Here is a 24,136-nt window from a genome sequence, read left to right on the forward strand (position 1 = left end):
GCAGTGGGGGCTAATCCAAAGGAAGGGGGAGAAGTGACCAGAAGAGATGGTGTCCAAGGCACCCCCAAATGCAAATGTGCCCATGGACTTTTAATTGGTGGGCAACCCCTGGTTTACAGAAACAAGATGTGCAGGGAAGAGGGAAGTCCTAACCATACCATACCACGTAAATCCTAAAATGGAAATAAGGGATAGCTGGGTAAGAGTAGCCAGGTGACTGGGGGGAAAAATGGATTAGGCCATCCTAATAAAAACACAATATACTTGTCAGAAGTCATATCCCAGTTTTTTATATAAATTACATTAATAAAACATCTAAATACATTAATACAGTTCGTCCGTTTTGAGCCAAATAAAGGATTGAATCATTTTTGAAGCAGAAGAGTAAAAACTTTTATGCTGCCAGTAGATGCCTAAGGGCCAAACAAGGCATGATGTGGACAGTCTATGAACAGCGTCTCCCACAGCTTTCTTTTCTTTCTTTTCTTTTTCTTTCTCTCTTTGCAGCTTTGGGGGAAATTAGATTGAGATCATGACATGATGGCAGGCTGGGGGAAGGTAACTTCTCCCATTCTGGTCTAAATCCTACTCCAAGCTTCTACTTTTTCTGTAGGGGGAAAGCCTTTTTTTTTTTTTGCCATACGGTACAAAGACTAGCTCTGATCTCGTGATCTAGTTCCCCTGTGGCATTATTGGTGCTTGGAAAAGAACAAACTGTGGGAGATCCTGCGCATCCAGCTTAATAGGCAATTTGGCTCTAATAATATCCCCGGAAACTGAGAGACCTGTGGATAGGCTTGATGTTGGGGACTTTGGCTCTGGGAAATGGGCCCATCCTCTCACAGTTTGCCACCTTAACTATCTTTATTGAAGAGCAACACATTTCTCTTTTTGATAGAGGTGCTTGCACTCCCTCCAGCAGTGCCTTCTGGGCTCATGGAGCAAGTACGATGGGAGTGAAACTGGGAGGATGGCAATAAAACTGGGGTATTTTGGGGTGTGGGGGAGGCTATACCATCTTGGATATTTGCACTCTTTTGGTTAAAAAGTACAGCCCTGTGGTGTAAAGTATGTGTGGCATAATAAATGAAACTTAATGGTGCTCTTGGTATACAATGCATGTGCTTAGTAATTGGAACGGATTTCAGGGAGCTGTAATCCTGTTTTTCTCCAGGGTGTGGTTACTGCTGCTACAAGTTTGATCACCACTCTGGCACAAAAGAATCCAGATGAATTTAAAACCTCCGTGTCTCTGGCTGTCTCCAGACTCAGCAGGGTAAGCAATTTATTGTTTAGACGCAAGTGCTGGAATGAAACTAGGCTAAAACTAAATTAAGCTGGCTGATTAGATTAACCATCTGGTTTAGCCTCATGGGAAGCTGAAGTGCAGTTGGTATGAGAGCCGTTCTGATAGTTTGACAGGCAGAGTAGCTGAAGGCAAAGAGATGTAATTTGCTGTGCAATATCTCATGCACAGTGATTGTGTTGGGCTGATCCAATCACTTTAAAAAAAATTCTTAGCTGTGCAGGAGATGGCAGATAAACACGCCTGTATAGGTATAGCTGAAATTAAATTGTAAATAATATTTTGAGGCTTTGCAGGCAAAGCCACTCCTTAATTGCAAGAAGTTTGGAAGACCAGGGTTCCACTTCAGTAGCTACCGGAGCAGGAAGAAAATGATGCTATCTGTGATCAAGGCCTTGTAGTCAGTTTTTTTTGTGTAATATAGTTTGGCAACTCCATTCATTGGTGCACTACTGAACAGTCTCAATGACATTATCTGCAACGGTAATCTATTAAAAAGGAAAGCTAACTGAAGTTTCAAAGGCCAGATAAGTACAGAGATATTTCCCAGCATATATACCTGTAGCTTTGTCGCAGGTTGTGTTGAGCAATAATGCCTGCTCAACTGTACACTTGAAGGAGTTGCTGCTGGTTGTGATGCCAGTAGCCAAAGATAGGGCTGCTGCCATTGCAGTAGTTCTTAAGATGATAGTTGACCAGTTTTCTGCTGCACATCGTACTTAATTCCTGCAGGGAGCCAGGTCTCGCTGAGGCCTGTTTGCAAGTAGCAAGCTCTTGTTCCGCAAGGCATTCTGCCTAATCAATGCAGGATGGATTCTTGACAGTAGACACTTAGAGATTTGCTACTTTGGAAACTTGAACCCCAGCCAGGCTAGCCAAAGCTTTTGCTGCCTGAGGTGAAGGACTGGATGATGATCTCACTCCCCCTTCCATCCCAGAATCTGCACACAGAAGTAAATGGAACTGGCCATTGAATGCCAGCAATGGGGCAACATCCGCCACCACATCTGAGAACAGCAGGACAGCTTAGGGGATGCATGGATGGCCCACACATTGTTGTCATCTAATTTCTGGCTGCCACTCTCCACTCTCCACCCAACATCTGCCAGCTGAGGTGGCTACCTTGCTCTGCCTTATGGTATGGCCAGCCCTGGATTTAAACTTGTTCCAAGGCACCCCGGAACAGCGTACGGGAAAGGAGAGGGGATTGTTCTGTCCGGCAAGCTATGCAAAATAGTCTTATGGCTTATTGTTAATCTAAACAGTCCTCACTTTCTCTTGCAGACTGTTATCTTCTTTCCTTTCCTCTTCCTTCCCACCACAATCTCATGGATATTCAGTGTGGACATCAGTTGTTTTCCCCATTTCCCCTAATTTAACATAGAGTATTTTAAAGCTTTCTGTCCAGATTTTTTCTATCCTTCCTGCCCCTCCTGCAGATCTCAAGCACAGTCTTTTATCTGCCCTTCCCTTGAAAAGCATGATGTAATTGAGAATCTGCTGTCCCTCAGCAGAAAGTACAAAAGGCATATTCAAGCACTGTACACTGGTTTGATACAGCTGAGTTTGGGAAAATCTGTCTTGTTGTCTGGTCTAAGAACGTTATCATTCTAAATTCCTCCTCGCCCAGAACTTCTGCCCAGCTGTATCTGCCTCTGTCAAATTTCCTGTTGTCTTCCCTTGTGGAAATGCTCCCATCATCCTGGCCCATTCATCATTCAGAAGAACAAATTAACAGCCTTCCTGAGTCAACCCAGCCTCCTGCAACAGAGATTTGTTGAGGTTGCTGGCTGAGGGCGTATATGGTCACACAGAGCTGTAATGGAGAGCTTGCAGCTACAGTCTCTCACTTCCTGCTTTGAGTTGTTGGTCTGTCCTCAGACAAGTGACTGGCAATCACTGATAATCTCTCTTGTGCTGCCAGGTTCCTCCCCACTCCCGTTAAATTGCTATTGAAATAGGAAGTTGAAGTTTATACAAATGATGAATTGTGGCACTTGTGTGCTAATTCCAATCTATTGTTCCTTTGTTCTACTATTATGTGAACTAGTTGTTGTTATGATGTAACTAACTAGCAACTACTAGTGATATGTTCATGTTCTACTTGCAAGCTGCCCATGGGAATCTGGTTGAGAACAGGATGCTAGACAAGATGGGGCTTTGGTCTAATCCCGCAGAGCCTTTCTTATGACTCTCCATCTTCTTCCAACATATTCATGATCTTGCCGATCTCTAGAATATTTCCCCCTCTACGTTTCTTCTATAGTGGCTGCTTGCTTGTCTTTGAGCTCCCTGACAAGCCTTCCACATTGCCTTACTCAGTCTTTTCCCTCATGGGCCTTATCTTGCGTTTTTTAAGGTTCAGCATCTTTTTACTATGGCTTATTATTATTATCTATTAAGCTGGACAAAGCGCCACAGGAAAATAACAGTTCTTGTCTTGCAGATTGTGACGTCTGCATCGACTGATCTCCAGGATTATACCTATTACTTTGTCCCAGCGCCGTGGTTATCTGTGAAGCTTCTAAGGCTGCTGCAGTGCTACCCACCCCCAGGTAAAGTAATTGCAATCACTCTGCTTTCACACTTTGCTTACACAGGAGAGAAGCCATTTGCACTAAAACAGCACGTTTGCAGAAAGAGAGAGAGAGAGAGGTTCAAATAATGAAACCCACTGCTAAGTCTGCTGCAGGCATAATATTCCCAGTATTTCTAACTATGGTTTCAATCTAATTATCTAATTATGTTGAAACAATGAGCAAATGTTCTGGCAAGACCATAATCAAATCAAACTTGATAACTGAATAACCCATTTAGTGGTCTTTGGTTTAATTTTCGGTACTTGGCTCTTTCATATCAGTGATTCTGTAATAATCGAAGGATAAACAACTAACTTTGCAGAACCAAAATGCTGGTGCCACATGCAGCTTTCTGAAACTGGAGAAACAATGCCATCTAATGGGCATTTAATGGTTTGATAGTAAAGGCTGTCAAAATTGCCTGGTGATCTTGCCTAACCGTTCTATTTCTCCCAGAAGATCCTTCAGCAAGAGGTCGTCTCACCGAGTGTCTGGAAACTATTCTTAACAAAGCTCAAGAACCTCCAAAATCCAAGAAAGTACAGCATTCAAATGCGAAGAATGCAGTGCTATTTGAGGCAATTAGTTTAATTATCCACCATGATAGGTAAGTTTGGCATTCATAATGCATGGCTGGCAGTAACAGTTTGAGATGTGAGCATCAGTTCTATTGTCCTAGATGTGTGGTTTCTGAGAAAGTATATACTAATTTTGTATTCTTCTGTTCTCTGAAAGAGGGTACAGTATGTACTTTTTCCACGGTCGTTCTGGCAAATGTCTGAGCAGCTCCTGAGTGAAAAACAATTATGGGAGTAGTTTTTGTTCTGGACTTTAGCATTACCCATGTATTGTAAATTTGTAACCTTGCTAAATGTACTATTGAAGTCCTTCCTCACCTTAAGACCATTTAAAAACTTACGGCTGAGAGTTGCTTGGCCCAACTAAACAGGATACTGGCAGGACCCAGTCAATGTCCCATGCATTTCCTAACAGTGGATTGTGTAGTACATGCACATTGGGGTGGACGGAGAGGCTTCACCCCCCCAGTAATCCCATCCTCCATCCAAATTGTCCAGTTTTGGAGCTCTACTGGGATAAAATGACTTTTATTGGCCTTTGTTTACCTGATGCCTTCCAGATGTTTTGGCCTACAACTCTCATCAACCCCAGCCAATATGAGTTATAGCCCAAAGCATCTGGAGGGTGCCAAGGAGGTGAAGGTTGACTTGAGAAGTTTTCTGAGGTAGTGTTTGGTACTATCCTCCTATCCTCCTTCTGCCCTGCCACGTATTAAGGATGCACGAGCACCTGATTCCACACACAAGTCTCCCACAGTCTCCTGTTTTAGCCCTAACTGGGCTTGCCTTTGCTCCTGTGTTGAACAACATGGGAATAAGGAGTTGGGGTACACCAAGTAGCCTGATCCCTGACATTGGATGTGTCCCCCTCCCCTCGATGTCTGCACAACTCCTCTGATGTCAGGGGAGTCGAGGGTTTCAGATTCCGTGAAAGCCTTTGTGCATACAGTTCTATGTACATGGGCCCCCTCCCTGCAGATGTTTGGGCTATAAGTTCAGACATTGGGGGAGGTGTGTACAATGGATGTGACAAGCAGCAGACAATCTGAAGATGAATTCAGTCCTTCCTTCCCACATGCAGTGCACCACACTGTGTATTACCTTTTTTAAAAATGAAAAAACCACCTTTTTAAAAAAGAAAAAAGAAAAATAATAGCTATGTTTCATTTTAGTCTCCTTCACTTGAGAGCATGTAAATCACTGGAAAAGCACAACTGAGAACATTGTTTTATAATCTGCTACAAGCATTTGTTGTATATTATTGGCTAAAATCTATGGTATGCACTATGCAACCTATTCCCCCTTGCAGACTGTTACTTGTATAGTTTGGCTTTATTCCTCTGTTAATGGGGAGAGGTTGCTTCCTATGCTGCTGTAGGTAACATACGATGTGAGACGGGCTGATGTTACTACTTCAACCAAAGGCTGAAATCCCTTGATGCAGGATGGCTCTCTTCCAGTCACAGTATTCTTGGCCCCTCCCACATCGTTGCATCAATTACACATTTCAGGAGCCGTGTGAGAGGTCACTATGCCTTCCCTCTATTATAAGAACTGTACCTGAGGCCACCATTGTGTTATCAGGACACGGCAGGATCCCAGACTCTGCAAAGCTCCTGATAAGCTTCCAGCTTTTAAAATAGAATCTTAATTACCTAAAATAGAATTTTAATTACTTCCTGCAATATGTAGCTGTGCTGCTACTAACCCTCCAAAAGGTATTAGCTGCAGTTTTGAAGCTCCTATAGTGAAGGTACCTCTTGGTACCTAACTCTTATTAATGTTTTCCTCGATGCACTTTCCTCACCCAAATTCTGTCTTTTCTTTTTCTTTTTTACCTTTTCCACGCACTCTCTTCTGCCTAGTGAGCCAAACCTGCTTGTCCGTGCCTGTAATCAGTTAGGCCAGTTCTTGCAGCACCGGGAAACTAATCTTCGGTACCTAGCACTGGAAAGCATGTGCACGCTTGCAAGCTCTGAGTTTTCACACGAGGCCGTGAAAACGCACATAGAAACAGTTATCAATGCACTGAAGGTAACTATTGGATCTGTGTATTAACCTGAAATTTGGAGTTGATTTTTGAAAAACAAAGCAGAACCAAACCATGTATCTGTGTGGGCTTGCTGCTTTGCATTCCAAGAGCAGCAAGTTCTCCAGAGTTTTATTCATGCAATAAAAAGGATGTGGAGTGGTCTCTTCATTGGAAGCTCTTTAAAACATAATGAATGGTAAAGAGAGGCTTCACATCCATCAGTGGGCCTGTGCTTGAACTGCAGCCTGAATCACATGCCACTGTCCTAGGATTTAACATGTTGAACAAGGGAGTGTTGGTTAGAAGGACAGAGGGCAACTGAGAGGAATGACGATGCCTCTGAGGATGCTGGAGGTGAGGAGGATACCAGAGAAAAGCACCTAGCTGAAGAGAAAGAACGGATTGAGGTTTCGACTGAAGGATGTTTAATTTTCTTTCTCTGTTTTCCTCCCAAATGACTGACTATCGCCATGCAGCTAGAGCTGGACTTGGCTTTAACCTCTTGCCCTTGCCACTAAAATTAATGTACAGCAACCCTGGGAGGGGACCACCGTCCCACAGGGAAGAGACCCAATACAGTAGTTGGTGGGTCTCACCACTACCCACTACCTCCTGTATCTGGATCCTTGTTCTTGTCTGACCCGTTCCTTCCTGCAGTTCATGGTGCCCTTGGATGCATCAACGTCACCACAGTCTAGTTCTTAATACTTTCTAGTCAAAGTATAAAGCAGGGGCCACCAATCTTTTTTGGGGTCCATGATATCATTTAGATTTTTGAGCAAGTGCTGTGGATGCCACCCACGCTGCTCACTTATCGTTTCTGTCTCCCAGATTAGCTCCTCCCCATGAGTAAGAAAGTTTCCATGCATGCAATTCTTTTTACTTTTCCAAGGGATCTGGGTAAAAGTTGGATCCTGTAGAATTCATCTGAACCATAAAAAGCATATAGAGCTGGAAGAGGAAGTAGGGTAGAGTGTCAACACTTCTACCTCCTTCCCTTAGATCTCAGCACCCACCTTCTGACAAATATGTGACAAGCCACTCTCTCCACTTCATGACCAATGGGGCTCAGAGGCTTTGTGGGCACCAGGGAGAGACCCCAGAGGGACCCTAGATTGAGCTACTACTAGCCATTGCCCCAGGGGTGGAGAACATGTAGCCTTCCGTATGTTGCTGAACTAAAAACTCCCATGAGACCCAGCCAGCATTTGAGAGACATCAAGCTCCCCAACTCTGCATTACTGCTGCTTTTCTTGCATAGTTTGTTGGCCCCCTACTGAGGAGTCTTATGTGGGTACAACCGGGGGTGGGGTGGGGTGGGGTGAATGCCTTGGTGTCATTCATTACATGGTTATCCTTCCCTTGATCCAGGACTCTTAATTAGTAATATTTAATAAATAATCATTCCACTTAAATTTGTTTTCCTGGCTTTGACCCCAATTGGGATGAAGCCAAGTATCTTGTTTCTTGTTATAAATGCTGTTTAGGATTATTGACTTCGAAACAAATGCCACCTGGTACTGATCCCAGGTGTAATTCAGGCGCTAGTATCTGTAGCGTGGGCACTGCGATAGTCTGCTTAAAAATTTGGACACGTCTTAATTGTTGTTTCCCCAAATCTCTCCCTTTGTGTTGATCTTTTACCATTGTGATGTCCTTTGCAGACAGAGAGGGATGTAAGTGTGCGACAAAGAGCGGTGGACCTCCTGTATGCCATGTGTGACAGAAGCAACGCCCAGCAAATTGTAGCTGAAATGCTGAATTACCTGGAAACTGCTGATTATTCTATTAGAGAAGAAATTGTAAGTAGTAGTAGTAGTAATAATAATAATAATAATAATAATAATAATCATCTGAGCTGTCTTCACCGTTGAGTGCTGCTATAAATTTAGAGCTGCAAGATGACATCAACCTTTGCTAAACTAAACATAGCATCTGACAATTTCAATGTGACTACTGTGTACAAATGCTAATTCCAGTAGATGGTCACCTTTGTGCTGACTTCTAGAGGAGTAGCCATAATAAATTTATTTTAAGGTTCCACAGGTGACAATCTTTTGGTTGCTCTTTAAAGTAGATGGCAGAATTTCTTGCACTGGGTTTATTAAACTGTATATGATCAGTCTAATCACAGTAAAATGTGCTTTGCTTTTACTTCAGTTGATCCTAAAATATATTGTCTCTGGATCACCCTTTTACATTTGTTTAAGGTATTAATCAATATTGGATATGTTGTACTAAGGAGGGTATTTATACTAACTAGTTTGGATGAATTGAGAGATGTAGGAACAGTGGTGCGTTTAGTTTTCCTTTATTTTTTTTGAATGGATAGGTATTAAATGCTGTAGAAATTCATTGTTTGAATGAGGTTGCTTCATAAGTTGGTGTTGTGTATGTTTGCTCAGGTGCTGAAGGTTGCGATTTTAGCTGAGAAATATGCAGTGGACTACACTTGGTATGTGGACACCATCTTGAATTTGATTCGAATCGCTGGAGACTATGTCAGTGAAGAGGTGTGGTACAGAGTCATCCAGATTGTAATTAACAGAGATGATGTGCAAGGGTATGCAGCAAAGACAGTCTTTGAGGTAAGACATAATTATTGTTTGGAAGCCTTTTTCTTCCAGCATCTCACTGTAAACTAGTAATGAAAGCCAAGTGGTAAGGAATAATTCTGGTCCAGATGGGTGTTTGACTTCTTTCATCATTCCCCTTTGCTGGCATTTTCTATTTATGCTCTTTTCTTACTTGCTTCTGACACTTCTGCGGTTCTGTAACTTTGCCTTGTCCCTTCCCTTAATTTCATTTTTAGCAATAAACCCACAGGGTATGACTTTTTCATTGTACTAATGGTGTATTACTTACATGGAGAAATCCTTGTCTCAATGAAAATAGACATGAAGCTAGACTAAAGATTGAATTGGGAAAAGTTTTTGAGGCACTGTGAGCGGCGAGAGAATTGTTCCATGTGAAAATTTGTGTAAACTGCACATCCATGGTGGATGAGGCAGCAGTTGCCTAGAATGAGGAAGAATGAATGATGGATGATGATGCCAAGGGGCCAATAAACTTTGATAAACTGTCTTGTGAATGCCACAGATAATTACACAATTATTACTGCCTGCACTTCCCCGCATTTTATTTCTGTTAACTACTCTCTTTCTCTTCCTTCTTCTTCTCTCTCTCTTATATATGTCTCTCAGGATAACACTTAATGCATCTGATGAAGGGGTCTGCAGCCCACAAAAGGCTATATGCCATAATAATTTTGCTAGTTTTTTAAAGGTGGCACAAGACTCTTCATTATTTGTAATGTTGCAGCTGGTGCTTTCTCTATATTGCCCAAATATGCTTCGATTGAAATAGTTTTATTAAAAATGAAATTTAGAAAGACTGGAATAGTCCAGTTCTGAATCCAAGAAATTATAATTGGCTAGTGATGCAAATAACTTTTCTATAAACACCTCAATAGTTTGAAGTAGCACTTGGCCAAAGTGTTGTAGTTATAACTGTTAGGGTGGATGGTCAATAACTGGTGCTGACGTGACCTTTGCACTTGGGTGACTGCTGTCACTTAGGCATGCTGTATCCAGGTTGGGTAATAATCCTTTTAGGGCTCTGGGTACCTGGCCCTCTTTCCCTGTTATGAGCCACTGCTGTCAAGAGTGCATTGTCATATGCACCCCTGTGCCGCCACCCCTCTCAAAGGCCAGGTTGGCACTTTCTTTCTTCTTGTCAAGATTAACTAGCTGTCTTGCACGAGTTGTGTACTTGGAACTGATCCTCGCTCTGCAGGCTTCTGATAAGACCCCTCTGTTTTGAGCAGCTTTCTGCACAAATTGCACTACTCCCTGACACAATGAGATAAACCTGCCTTGCTGCTAAGAGCTAATCTTCCATCTGTTCCTCTAATCTGTTGTGTTGCGATAGCACGAGCAAAAAATGTTTTCAGCGTGAAAAAGTTATTTGCCATTCTTATTTCTCTTAAGTTAGCCTTATAGTGCTGGCTTTGGAGGAGAGAAGAACTTGGCCATGCCAGAAAAATAATAATAAATAAATAAATAATAATAATAATAATGATGATGATGATGCAGCATTATATCCTGCTTTGCTGTGATTTGTTTGTTTCAAAAGCTTCTCTGAGAGCTTTGACTGACCAGTACCTAACAAGCACTTTTTAAGGATTTATGTATTATGCTAACTTTCGGAACCTTTTTTAAAAAATGGGATCTCTTCTCTTCCCACCTCCCCTTGCAAATACCTCCTTTTGGGTCTGTTTCTTTTATTTCTCTCTCTTAAAATATATTACTATTTTTAATTAAAGCTGTTAACTCCTTTTGTGATTTCTGGTCAAAAAGTAGGATATACATCTAAGAACGACAACTTTTCCAATACATTGGGCAGGAGTAAAAAGGAGGGCAACTAGTAAACGGATTTTCCTCATTCCATTGTGTTTGTACTTCTTGTACAGATGCAGGAAACTAGCAGTCCATACCACAGAATGGAACAGAACGTTCCTCCTAGAGCGGTAGAAGTTACTTCCATGTTTAAAGTGTTGTTGCAGAGTGCAGGGGAGAGGGAGGACTGCAAACTCTTCTCTCCAGTTCAAGCATATCTTCCCCACATACAGCACAATATCCTCCAAATAATGCCAACCATTTAGTATCGGTTTAGAAGAGACCAGTAGGTTATTGGATTCAGACTCATAACTTCTTGCCACCCTGCTCTCCATGTGAGTCCAGTTTGCCCCTTCACCTGTGCTATATGCACAATGCTGGACCAATACTCAAATGAAAACCAAGCTGCATGCCAAGGGATCCCAGACCTTCAGTCACTAGCCAGTCCCAGATTATAAGGAAACTCCTTCCAACCCAATGGAGATCAGGCAGGCCTCATGTCTCCCAGCTGGTAATCTTGCTCTAATCAATATCATGTTTCTAGTTGTGACAGTCACTGATGCCCTGGAGGGAAGGGAGAAACCCTATGTAGACACTACTGTGAGGCACCCAAATATTTTTTTTTAAAAAAATCCTGAATCTTCATCAGCACTAATGTTTTAGGTGCATGCATTTACTGAGTCTAGCAACTTTATGATGGGCTTCAAATGTCTTCAACAGGCGCTTCAAGCACCGGCTTGCCATGAGAACCTGGTAAAAGTAGGTGGCTACATCTTGGGAGAGTTTGGAAATCTGATTGCTGGGGATCCAAGATCTAGGTAAAAACACACTCTTGAACCTGGGGGTGGCAACAAGGAATTAATAACTATGGCATAATAACTATGCAGCCAATTTTAAAGCGGTCTATCTACAATAATAATGTATGATCTTTCTGTCATGCTATGCCAGCATACTCACTTGCCCAGTATGTCTCCAGAGCTTTTGGCTCTGCCCCTCCTAACTATGTTCTTCTCCTCCCAGAGTGGAGTGGGGGCCCCTTGAGTCAGGAGTCGCTGATACCCCATTTTTGTCTGACATGGCCCATGGAGAATTGATTAGGATAGCGCTCAATGTGTGCAGAAGGACATGCGGCTGTGAGGAGAGAATGCCATCCTTTGTGTTTAAAGTAACAATTCTGTAAACTAGTGGAGGAATAGGATTCTGAGATCATGGCAAGAGAAATTTCATTACTTAAGTACAGTGGTACCTTGGTTCTTGAATTTAATGCGTTCTAGGAGTCCGTTCGACTCCCGAACATTTGAAAACCAAGGCACGGCTTCTGATTGGCTGCAAATCATTGTCAAGTCGCAGTTTTAATGGTGACTTTGTTCTTGTTCCTTTTCCCTCTCTTTTCCTCCCTTCCACCCCAGCCCTTTGATCCAGTTCAACCTGCTGCACTCAAAGTTCCACCTATGCAGTGTTCCAACCAGAGCGCTGCTTCTGTCTACGTACATAAAATTTGTGAATTTATTTCCTGAGATAAAAACAACTATTCAGGATGTGCTGCGCAGTGATAGCCAACTGAAAAATGCTGATGTTGAGCTGCAGCAAAGAGCCGTTGAGTACTTGAGACTCAGTACAATTGCAAGTACTGACATCTTGGTATGTATTCACATGAATGTGAAGTTAATTCTTGGCAGCTGTGTCTAGAAATACCCCCCTTTTTTTACACCAGCAATAATTGTGCTTGGTTGGGGGGGTTTTGAGTGGGGCGAGGGGGGTCGTTAATTGACTGTAACAAATGGAATGATGTAACACACACCATGTGGGGGTTATACTTTAAGACAGAGGTTGAGAAACGTGATCCTCCGTGTTGGACTCCTGCTAGCCCAGCTAACATGGCCAGTGATCAAGAATGATGGGAATTATAGTCTAGCAACAACAACAGGAGGGCCAGAGATTCTCCATTCCTCCTTTAAGAAATCACAATTTTTTTCCCTACCTCTTCCAAGTATACATGCTCTGGTCTCTTATGGCTTGTTTTCCCTATAAGGCAACGGTGCTGGAAGAAATGCCCCCATTTCCAGAGAGGGAGTCCTCCATTCTGGCTAAGCTCAAGAAGAAAAAGGGCCCCAACACAGTTACTGACTTGGAAGAGACAAAGAAAGAGAGGAACTCTGATGTGAATGGGAGCACAGAAGCTACTCTTGTAAATGCCAGCACTGTGGTAGGTTGGTTTCAGCAGCGTAACATACCAGTTCTTGGAGCCAGGTTGATTATAAGGGAAATGGAATGTCTGCATATAATCCTAGTGGAGAGGTCTCCTTCCAGACCTTAACTATACTGGTAACCAGGAAAGGCCAATGTGGATACACTTCAAAATCCAAATTAATTTGCTTTATGAATGGCTGGGTTAGATATTTTCTCAGTCATTTTTCTATACATTTTGGTCATGCCATGCCACTGGGCCAGTTTCTTGTACTGAGATCTAAACCCCACAACAACTTGGGTCTGGGTTACCTTGTGACTGCCTGGGCCTGTATATCTTAGCTCAATCACTGAGATCATCCGGAAGATCACTGTTAGTTGTCTCTTGTGTTTCGGAAGCCCTATGGGTTTTAACTAGAGGTCAGTCAGGCTTCCAGTCCTATGCTGTGGAATATTCTTCCAGCAGAAATACAACAGGTAGCCTCACTGCTAACCTCCGGGTGTCTCTTGAAGACTTCTTTGTGTCGACAGGCCTGTTCCGTGGTTTAAGCTTTTCAGATGAGTGGGCCATTTTTATCATCATTTTGTATTTTTTAAAATGGTATTTTATATATATATTTATAAACCTTGTTGTACACTACCCTGAGATTTTATATAAGAGGGTGGTCTATAAATATTTTTATAAATATAAATATTATACGTACACAGGGAGGTGGGTCTTATTCCCAGTCTAACAATGTGTCCATGTTGATTTAATGGGGTGACAATGTAAGAAGCCTGTGAGTTTACTCCTCAGAGGAAAAGTATACTGAGAATCCTGGCGTGGGTTGCAAGAGACACAGCAACATGCCAGGCTGCCTCTTCTTATGACTTCATTTACAACCTTCTCAGCAAGTTCCTTTCCCCTTTAGATCTTATACCTGTGATAACTGCTTGTCTGCTCACGTTTTCATGCCGTGTTACTGTTCAAATTGATTTGCTGTCTCCTTTTCTGATAACGTTAAATGCCTTGTGGGTCAAGGAACGGGATGTTATTGCTAAATCAAATTAATGTGATGAACGACACAGTTTTCTTAATGAAAGAGCTTCACGTTGGCTGGGGAAAGTGAGCTGGGGGCTTGGCCCGGTTTGTATCTTATCAGCAGACATGCTTTAATCACAGAACTTTCCTGTTGTCTCTTACAGTCTACTCCATCTCCTTCAGCAGACCTTTTAGGACTTGGCACAGCCCCCACGACAAACTCTGTTCCAGCCCCAGCATCTAGTGGCAGTTTGTTGGTAGATGTGTTTTCGGACACCTCTGCGGCTCCCGCATCTCTAGCTCCAGGTTCTGAAGATAACTTTGCAAGGTACATAGTAAAACAAAGCATCATAGGAGTGGTGGGAAGCAATTGTTTCCCCTTTCTCTTTCCCAGCTACCACCAGGTTCCCTTCTTGCATGTTTCACTAAGAGAGCAACAAAGGTTGGCAAGTCATCTTAACTCATGTATGACACTATTCGCCTTGCTAGGATTGGCCACACTTTTTTATTTTGGGGGAAGACATCTTACTCATCACATAGTAGTCTGGGCACTGGATGTCACTTTCCTGTAAATCTTAAATATCTCTTCCATATAACTGGAAAGCATTTTTCTCTCCGTGGCTGAATTCTCTTGATTGTAGAATTGAATAGGGCTGCAAACAAATTTCATGGAGGGCCAGACCTGGCCCACCAGCCACAAGTTGACCACCCTTCCTTTAGGGTAAGTGCATGCATGGCAATGAGAATAATCATAATGGTATTAATTAAATATCTGGTTAATAGTAATAGATAATAATAAAAGGATGAATACAATCAAAATATTTTGATGTGGGAACACCAGTATTTTGTTCTAGTTTGGTAGTTTCTCCTGTAGCATGTGTGAACCCCCCCCTTTTTTAAAAAAAACACACACCAAACTAATGACATTCCTTCTCTGTCCTTTAAATCAAGTACTGGTAGCTTCATGAAACATCACTGGTCAGGTCTCTTGATTCAACAAGTGTTCACTTGCAGTTTTGCGCTTGCCAGTACCTTCACATAAAGTTCTTAGTGCAATGCTGCAGTGTTGCGGCCTGAGTTTGGGAGTTGTCTTTATTTATTTTAAACATTTAAGCCATTGTCTTAAAAGGCAGTGTAGAAAAACTTGAAAATGCTTGAAGACAAATGTCAAGCTCTGTCCATAACTCAGAAGAGTGCTGCAAAGTTGCAATGTGGTGGACAATCTTGAGCAAAGCCATTTCAAGAACTGGGGTATTTGATAAGAGTACATAAATACCATCAAGGGGGAAAATTCTCTCAAATTGTTACTTGAGTTTCTTTGTGCTCAATAATTCAGGATTGTGTGCGCAAGCAAATTTTAGATTTAATGTATCTATAAATTGGAATCCCAACATTGCTTGAATAGACTTCCAGGTCTGCAGCAGGACTTCAACCTTCCCATTGAACTAGACTAGCACAGCCCTGTTCCGGTTGTGCCCAAACAATGTTGGTTACAACCCACTGAGTCTTTCTTATAAGCTATTGAAAATGGTGCTCTTACCCTGCAGCCCTGTACCCACCTACCTGGGAGTAACAAATAATAATAATAATAATAATAATAATAATAATAATAATAATAATAATTATTATTATTATTATTCATACCCCGCCCATCTGGCTGGGCTTCCCCAGCCACTCTGAGCAGCTCACAGCATATATCATAACATACTAAAACATCAGGCATTAAAAACTTCCCTAAACAGGGCTGCCTTCAGAAGTCTTCTAAAAGTCGGATAGTTGTTTATTTCCTTGACATCTGATGGGAGGACATTGACAGGGAGGGCGCCACTACCAAGAAGGCCCTCTGCCTGGTTCCCTGTAACATCACTTCTCGCAGTGAGGGAACCAGCAGAAGGCCCTTGGAGCTGGACCTCAGTGTCTGGGCTGAACGATGGTACTTCTTTTTCACTAAGTAGGTCTAAGATAGTGCTGTTAATGGAGTTGGGAGGAGGGATTTTTCCTCCTCCCTAAGTTTTCCTTTCCTTACTAACTAACCTCTCCCTTTCTGTGTGCTGCCTCTTCTCTTCTTTTCTCTTCTCTTTTCGTCTCTTTCTGCTGCTTCACTTTAGTCCTGACCTATCTTCAAATGAGCAGGTGGTTTCTGAGGAACCAGCTGATGCTGTGCATGATGCTGATGAGCTTTTTCACACGTAAGCAATACTAAATCCTTGCAGGACTGGGCAACTAGTACAACTTTTTACTTTTTTTTTTTTAAGCACATCATTTTAAATGAGTTTACTTGTTGCTGCGTGTTCTGGCCTGAGTATGATCTGCCTTGGAGCAGGCGTGATCAAAATGTGCATGTGAATCGTCATAGGGAGAACAATCTTTTTATCTTCCTATCCAGTTTTTTAATGTAATCCAGGAAGGTAACTGAAAAGTAGCAAGCTTTTTTAGAGTGTAAGAAAGGCAATAGAATTGCTTGTAATGGAAGCTGGCATCAATTGCTTTGGATCTCGGTAATTATAGATCAAATGTTTTCAAAGTTTACATGTTGCCTAATTGCAAAAGCTGTGGGCTGGTTCTACTTGATATTGTAGTCAAGTGGTGAACATGCAGGTATGAGGGAGTCCTCACACAACTATCTCTTTAAATACAATGCAGCATTGTCATTTCACACATCCTGCATCTGGAGGCTGAGTGACACACACACACACACACACACACACACACACACACACACACACACATTTGTGAATCGGCCCTATGATACTCTCTGGCAGTCAACATGCAGCATATTCTGGGATAGAGCTCTGCAGTGTTGATGAGTATTCAAAGGAATCAAATATCGAGGCTTTGGCTCTTACAGTGTGCTAGAATGTCTAGTCTTTCCTTCAGGAAAAATAGTGAAGTAAGAACCAAGACTGTGCCTGGGTCCTAAACTCTTACTAAACTAAAGTAACGCAAATGCTGTTATTTGTTGTGCATTTTGCAAAGCAGTTTGCAATGTCTGCATACTCATAGCATTCCCGTGAGCTAGGCTGTCGATCCTATTTTACAGAAGAAATATTGAGGCTGCATGTTTTGTCCCAGGTCACATAGTAGATCTCCAGACCCATAGCTAGTTGGTACTGTTTCTCCCATTGGTCTTACCCACATAATTTACCTAATACATAAAATTCCAAAATGTTTTGAAAAACTCATTTGCCTTGGGCAACCGCAATTTGGCAACCACCATAATCTAAAGCTCTTCATAATGCATTGCTGTCTGTCTTCCGATTCATTGCATTGGTAGATAATTGATGTTTGAAGCCTGAGCTAATTAGTCATAGCTGGGAGAGAAAACACCATGCCTATCCCAATTTGGCAATAGTTAATACTTAGAGTGGCACCAAGCAAGTGATATGCCATTTTAATGTTTCTAAGATGCCCTAGGGGATATTGTCATGTCTTTCAAACTTCACTCTTTTGCTCCTACCAGTTGCCCAGTCCTCAAAGCATGGATGTTGTGGCTCCTTAACCCTTCCCCCCAATGTTTCTGTGATTGGGGCAGCTTGGAATAGTTGAGGAATAAAGCAAATTTTGCAAGGACTATTTGACCTACAGCTTACTTCTTGATTTTGATTCTATCTTGGTTCTTGCTTCTTCTTGACTTCTTCTAATACTCCTGGGTGCACAGATGTCTGACTGCATCCTTTCTATCTAAAGCAGTTGGTAACAACATGTGATTTATCTAAAACATAATTCCTATATTGTGCCTGCTTCTCTCTTTCTAGGTTTGTTTGCAAAAATAATGGAGTCTTATTTGAGAATCAGTTGCTACAGATTGGTTTGAAATCTGAATTTCGGCAGAACTTGGGTAAGAACAACACAGGTTATGATAAACTGCATTATACAGTATTACCTTAGGTCCTATGTTTGTAAGAAGTGTCATGTTTGGGCCCCTAATGAAATATTGCTGGGCCTTTGTAAGAATGTAAGAAAAGCCCTGCATATTATAATTAATTCCTTTTCAAGCTTAAGTAGGCTTGGGTGGTGGTTTAAATAAAACACTCATAAGTGTTGCCTTGTTTCTTTGCAGGTCGGATGTTCATATTTTATGGGAACAAGACTTCAACACAATTTTTGAATTTTACTCCAGCGCTAATCTGTTCAGATGAACTCCAGGCTAATATCCTTTTGTTACCTGATATCGCTAACAAGAGAAATAAATATTGTTCTTAAGCGCAGGAATCCGACTGTATGCTGCAAGGACTGCAGTTTAGTAGGAAGAATTGGAGAACATTGGGCAGAAGTGTTCATTGCATTTCTTGGGGGACCACAATATAGAGAAAGGTGATTTAAGGATAATCATCTCAGGAAGGTAGGCTGGTTCTGTGTTTGACGTAGAAAAGTGTGTTCCTTCTCTTTACAGTGGTACCTCGGGTTACAAACACCTCGGGTTACAAACACTTCAGGTGACAGACTCCGCTAACCTGGAAGTAGTACCTCGGGTTAAGAACTTTAGCAAAAGTGGTACCTCCGATTAACGGTTTCAGGTTAAGAACGGACCTCCAGAATGAATTAAGTTCGTAACCAGAGGTACCACTGTACTAGGCATTATGCAGGCAGAGTTCCTTGGTTTTAAATGATTTGTTTAAGTGACAATGTTTATGGAGCCCGTGGCTGCCCCTCTAGTGTCAAGGGATCCCCCAAAATGTTCTGTCACTCAAATGTTGTCAGGTTACTCTTGAGGATAGCTGTCATGCAAACCTGACTTTTTTAAGATTCTAAAATACCCGTATGTTATGATTATTTTTATGAATGCAATTTAATATGCATTTTGGGGAAAATATTAAATAGCTGCTGCATGGGATCGTGAGCACCATGGGGAGTTCAGGAGATAGAGATAATGTTTCCTATCCGCTGCTGTGCTTCTGGCAAAATGCACCCTGCAAACTGTTGTTTGTGTCAGGGGGCTTCCCTCTCAATGCAAAGAGCAGGGTGCGTGAGTAGGTACATGCCTGATTTTTCCATTTGAAGAGGAGGTTAAAGAGAGACACCAAATCTGCTTTCAAATACCTGAAGGGCTGTTGCACCAAAGATGGAGCAGGCTTGTTTTCTGCTGCTCTGGGTAGCCGGTCTAGAGCCAATGATTGGAAATGGCAGGGAAGCAGATTTTGGCTAAATCATTTAAAGAGAAACTTCCTAATACAGCGCAGAAGGCTTGCCTGGGAGGTGATGGGATCTCCTCCTCTGGAGCTGTTTAAACAATGGCTTAATGGTCATCTGTCTGGGTCCTGAGATGCTGTGGTTGTATCCTGGAAGGAGCAGGGGGTTGGGCTTAGATGACTCCCAACTCCCTTTCTACTCCTATGGAGCCTATGAAAATGCACCCCTGCCACCCCCTGCAGTCCTGGTGCTGCTCAGGCTCCCTTGCGGCTGTTATTTATTTGCACCCCCTCCCAAATGCACTTAAGTCACATTCTTGTAATCAATGTCTCATGTTTTAGTTTGGGTATTTGTGACTTTATGGCAGCACTTTCCCAATATTAAGTTAGCCAAATAGCCTGTTTCCTTAACCTGCCACGCCTGAATTTGCAGACGAAACCAGTTGATCCCACTGTGGAGGGAGGTGCTCAGGTGCAGCAGATAGTAAACATTGAGTGCATATCGGACTTCATGGAAGCACCAGCCCTAAATATTCAGTTCAGGTACAACTCTTAATTTGGGTCTATATGTGTTGGGTTTAAGTAAAGACTGCCTTCTAAACAAATGAAACCAAACGATTGGGGCGGGGAATCACATTTTGGGGTGGAGTTTTAATTCAACAGACACCTGTGTCTATATGCTTTGAAGACTTTAAAAAAAAAAAAAACCTGTGGCAACTGTTTCCTAATGCTCAAAGGTTTAAATTGTTGCTGTTTGCATGTTTCAGATATGGAGGAACGTTGCAAAACATTTCTGTGAAGCTTCCCATCACACTGAACAAATTTTTCCAGCCTACAGAAATGGCCGCTCAAGACTTCTTCCAGAGGTGGAAGCAGCTAAGCAGGTAAGATGGTTCAGATCCTGCACAGCCATTAATGGCACATGCTGTGTTGCTTTAGTCTGGTGGTGCCTACCCATTAACTTCAACCCTTCCAGGGGTGTATAAAGGTGTAAATTTTTTCATCAGTCAAGCTGATGTAGAAGAACATTGACCTCCTTTGTACTAATGTCTCTGCAGGATTGTACTGGAGAAGGACAAGTCCTGCATTTTTCTACAGCTAGCTGTGCACAATACATTTATTTTATTTATTTATTTTTTAACCCTACTGTTCTTCATAAATAAATCCAAAGCAACTTATAAAATTACTAAACATTAATAAAAGCATTTCCAGAATCACTAAAAAATAGTATATAGATAAGATGAGTTTTTAAATCAGAGAGAGAGAGAGAGAAACATTAAATGAAATCAAAAGTTCAGCAGAGTAATGTGCCTGAAGCTTATAAGGATGAGAGTTCCATGATCTGGGTGCTGCAGGAGAAAAGTATCCCAACCAACTGTGCTCCAGAAAATGTTGGAACATATAGCAGGACCTCCAGTGTTGAATTCAGCAGGTGATCAGGATTATATGGGAGGAGGCAGACCTTCAGATATCCTGTTCCCAAACAGTTTAGGGCTGAGGTGGTGGGTGGGGGTTGTGGTCCTCTAGATGTTGTTGGACTCCCAGTTTCCTTTGGACCACCCAGAATGGCCAGTGGTCAGGAATGGCAGCAGTCTACAACATCTGGAGGGCCACAGCTTCCTCATCAATGGTTTAGGGCTTTGTAGGCAAGAACCAGCAGCCTGAATTGTGCTTGGGAAAACACTGGGAGCCACTGCAACAAAACTGGAGTGAGGTGATCAGTAAAGTAGACTCCAGAAACCATTTTGCACCAGTTTAAATTTCCAAAAGCATTTCAGAGGACACTGTATGCAGAGCGTGCTCCAGTTATCCAGTTTGGGTGTCACCAGGGCATGTGTGTCAATTACCAGATCTGCTGAATGTTCCTGTCAGTAATTGATAATGATCCATATCTTTCCCTCTCCCCAATCCCCTGGGGTAATTTTGTAGCGTTTTAAAAACTGGTCCTGCTTGATAAGTTTACATGTAAATTTAACATTTTAGTTGGTTTTTAAAAGTGGGCAGCCTACCTGAATTGCGGGTGGGTGGTTGGGTGGAAGGAGGGAGGGAGGCAAAACAGACTGCTGAATCAATATTTGGTTCATTGGCTGGCTGATGTCCTTTTTGTGAAGGCAGGAGGAACCTGATGTAACCCTGCAGAGAAAAACTGCTTCAAGCCTCAATTTTTATAGGTTCAGTTTTAACCACCCCTAATTTGCTGGTTCTACATGAAATGCTGCCTAACTCTTTCATGTTTGTACTGTAAAACCAAAGCAAATGTTAACTACTTTAACCTTGGTGTTGCTTCGCAGCCCTCAACAGGAAGTGCAGAACATCTTTAAAGCAAACCATCCAATGGATACCGAAATTACAAAGGCAAAGGTGGGTAGCAGGTGGTTGTTATCATTCTTCTTCTTCTTCTTCTTCTTCTTCTTCTTCTTCTTCTTCTTCTTCTTCTTCTTCTTCTTCTTCTTCTTCTGCTATCACTCGTAGCCAAGTAAGATTACTCACCATGACAAGGTGATGATCCCACGATTGAGATTGTTATCACCATTGCTACTTGGGCATTTATAACGCTTCATTGCTGTTGCTCCCAGGGTGCTTTGCCAGAAAAACAATAAAAATAATCTGCAATAAAATAAAATGTGTCAAACAATGTTAAAACAAAAATGTAAATGCATGTAAAAACACACACACTGCAGCAGAATCAAACCCAGTTTAAATTGTATTTTTTAAAATTCTGGGCAAGTAAGAATAAAAAAGCTCTTTTCCTAGCCCCTCCAAAGGACATGAGCTTTTGACTTCGGGATATCATTCCATGGACAACTGTGAGCCTTTTCTCTGAGTACTGCTCATTTCTGACAAAAGAGAAATCTGGAGAAGCATACAGGAAATTTTATCTACATACAAGCCCACTTATACACACAACTGAGGTATGGATATTTGCAGTGTAGAGGCCTATGTGCAGTTGGGGTGCTACGTTCTGGGGAAGTTTTTGCACATAGAGACCTGCACATAATAAATAGGCTTTCTTCCTGCAGGTATCTATGCCTAATGTGAGAAAATCATGTGGTAGGGGGAAGTACATGAAATGTAAACTGCCAGATGTTACCAGTTCCTTTCAGAGCACAAAGGCTTGTTTGTGCCTAGATCAGGCTTCCTCAACCTTGGCCCGCCAGATGTTTTGAGACTACAGTTCCCATCATCCCTGACCACTGGTCCTGCTAGCTAGGGATCATGGGAGTTGTAGGCCAAAAACATCTGGAGGGCTGAGGTTGAGGAAGCCTGGCCTAGACTTTGTAGGGTGGTTCTTCCAGCTGTCTGTCTATTGTCTGCCACTTGTAGGTAGGTGCCTCATGAGTTGTAGCCAGCAATCAAAGCAGCTGAGTTCTTGAAACTTAAATAACCCATTCTGAAAGCATGCAAGGAGTCCAATACAAGGCATTTTGGGGGAAATCTAGTGCAGGAACCACTGCTCCACAGATATGCTCCCACTACAATTGGAGACATTCCTGCAGGAATGTATCTGTGGAGCCCCAGTTCAAACACTTCACTTCTTCTGGTAATCCTGTAACCCAAGAGTCTGGTTGCGAGGGGCTGCATGGAGGTTGTTGACCACCATTTGACCTGCTGTGTGTTCAGCATGTTGATCAAGCCCATCTTTTGTAAGGCCCCTTTCCTTCCTTTCTCACCACCTGCTCTTTCTTTTTCCTGGTCTCTGGTTCAAATCCCCTTTTTGGCTTTCCTTTGGCAGATTATTGGCTTTGGCACAGCTTTACTGGAAGAAGTAGATCCCAATCCTGCTAACTTTGTCGGAGCTGGCATAATCCACACAAAATCATTCCAGATTGGATGTTTGATGCGTCTTGAACCCAACCTGCAGGCACAGGTAATGGCTTCTTGTTTACTTGCTGAATGTTTTGAAAGTGTGGAAGAGCAAAACAGAAGAGATTTTTTTTAAATATACCACAAAGTTTTACTATGCCCACTTCTGTGACTCTAGCGTGCATCAGCCAATATAATGTCTGAGGTTGTTTTCTAGGAACAATCAGCTAAGACAGAGTGAAATATTTTGCGGCTGTTCTATGGTTCCAGCAGCTGTGCAATTATTCTGCTTCCTCAGTTAACATAAGACATAATGCATTCTTTTGAGACCCTGCTTTGGAAATAATACCTGCCAGACAAGTGGTAAAAACTGCTTTGCTGTGACTAATTTGCCACATGCAAGTCTACACCTCTGCTGAACTAGACTGGAACATTCTAGAGCATGGGTAGGCAAACTAAGGCCTGGGGGCCAGATCCGGCCCAATCACCTTCTCAATCCAGCCCGTGGATGGTCCGGGAATCAGTGTGTTTTTACATGAGTAGAATGTGTCCTTTTATTTAAAATGCATCTCTGGGTTATTTGTGGGGCATAGGAATTCTTTCATTCCCCCCACCCCATATAGTCCGGCCCCCCACAAGGTCTGAGGGACAGTGGACTCACCCTCTGCTGAAAAAGTTTGCTGACCCCTGCTCTAGAGCACTAAACGTAAAGGGCCATAGAACACATGCCTTATAGGCAGAAGATGCCTGGTTTAGTCGCTGGCATCTCAGGTAATGGAACACTTGTCAGAAATCCTGGTGAGTGATTGCTAGTCAGTGTAGGCAGTACTGAGCTAGTTAGACCAATGATCTGTTTATGAGGCAGCTTCCCATGTCACCATGTTTCTCAGGTTCACTTGCCTCAAGGGGTAGGATGAGCACCCTTCTGCCAGCTTCTCTCAGTAGCAGCAGCTAGTGGGACATTCTCTGCATGCTCATACATCTTTAGCACTTTTCTTCTTGCCCTTATGTAGGCAGCTTATTTCCTTGTGTGATACCTTTGTAGAAGTTGTTCCTCATTCTCCCCACCACCACCTTTTTATGCTTATGTGCAGCCCGAAGTA

At 42.4% G+C, this 24,136-nt stretch overlaps 1 protein-coding gene and 1 long non-coding RNA gene across 6 annotated transcripts in view; one reads left to right on the forward strand and one right to left on the reverse strand.

The window, feature by feature from the left end:
- AP2A2 (adaptor related protein complex 2 subunit alpha 2) overlaps positions 1 to 24,136 on the forward strand; it is a 62,109-nt gene that overhangs the window by 34,519 nt on the left and 3,454 nt on the right. For 2 of the 5 annotated variants that reach the window (XM_083587274.1, XM_083587270.1), the window contains exons 6-22: positions 1,175 to 1,276; positions 3,753 to 3,861; positions 4,342 to 4,492; positions 6,329 to 6,497; positions 8,160 to 8,297; positions 8,901 to 9,083; positions 11,613 to 11,710; positions 12,302 to 12,533; positions 12,925 to 13,098; positions 14,265 to 14,428; positions 16,209 to 16,289; positions 17,856 to 17,938; positions 18,161 to 18,250; positions 19,649 to 19,772; positions 19,997 to 20,113; positions 21,521 to 21,590; positions 22,963 to 23,097. In XM_083587274.1, coding sequence (XP_083443400.1) covers positions 1,175 to 1,276; positions 3,753 to 3,861; positions 4,342 to 4,492; positions 6,329 to 6,497; positions 8,160 to 8,297; positions 8,901 to 9,083; positions 11,613 to 11,710; positions 12,302 to 12,533; positions 12,925 to 13,098; positions 14,265 to 14,428; positions 16,209 to 16,289; positions 17,856 to 17,938; positions 18,161 to 18,250; positions 19,649 to 19,772; positions 19,997 to 20,113; positions 21,521 to 21,590; positions 22,963 to 23,097 — 2,220 coding nt within the window. The remainder of the gene's footprint in view (positions 1 to 1,174; positions 1,277 to 3,752; positions 3,862 to 4,341; positions 4,493 to 6,328; positions 6,498 to 8,159; positions 8,298 to 8,900; positions 9,084 to 11,612; positions 11,711 to 12,301; positions 12,534 to 12,924; positions 13,099 to 14,264; positions 14,429 to 16,208; positions 16,290 to 17,855; positions 17,939 to 18,160; positions 18,251 to 19,648; positions 19,773 to 19,996; positions 20,114 to 21,520; positions 21,591 to 22,962; positions 23,098 to 24,136) is intronic. The other 3 variants (XM_083587271.1, XM_083587272.1, XM_083587273.1) reach the window with 3 other exon arrangements.
- LOC310750382 lies at positions 14,587 to 22,955 on the reverse strand. Its single transcript, XR_014542079.1, has 2 exons — positions 21,720 to 22,955; positions 14,587 to 14,753 (listed from the first exon to the last, which is right to left on the reverse strand). It is a non-coding gene; the product is annotated as an uncharacterized lncRNA (long non-coding RNA).

This window comes from Podarcis filfolensis (assembly GCF_964270895.1).
Source record: "Podarcis filfolensis genome assembly, chromosome: 1".
Lineage (NCBI taxonomy): Eukaryota > Metazoa > Chordata > Lepidosauria > Squamata > Lacertidae > Podarcis > Podarcis filfolensis.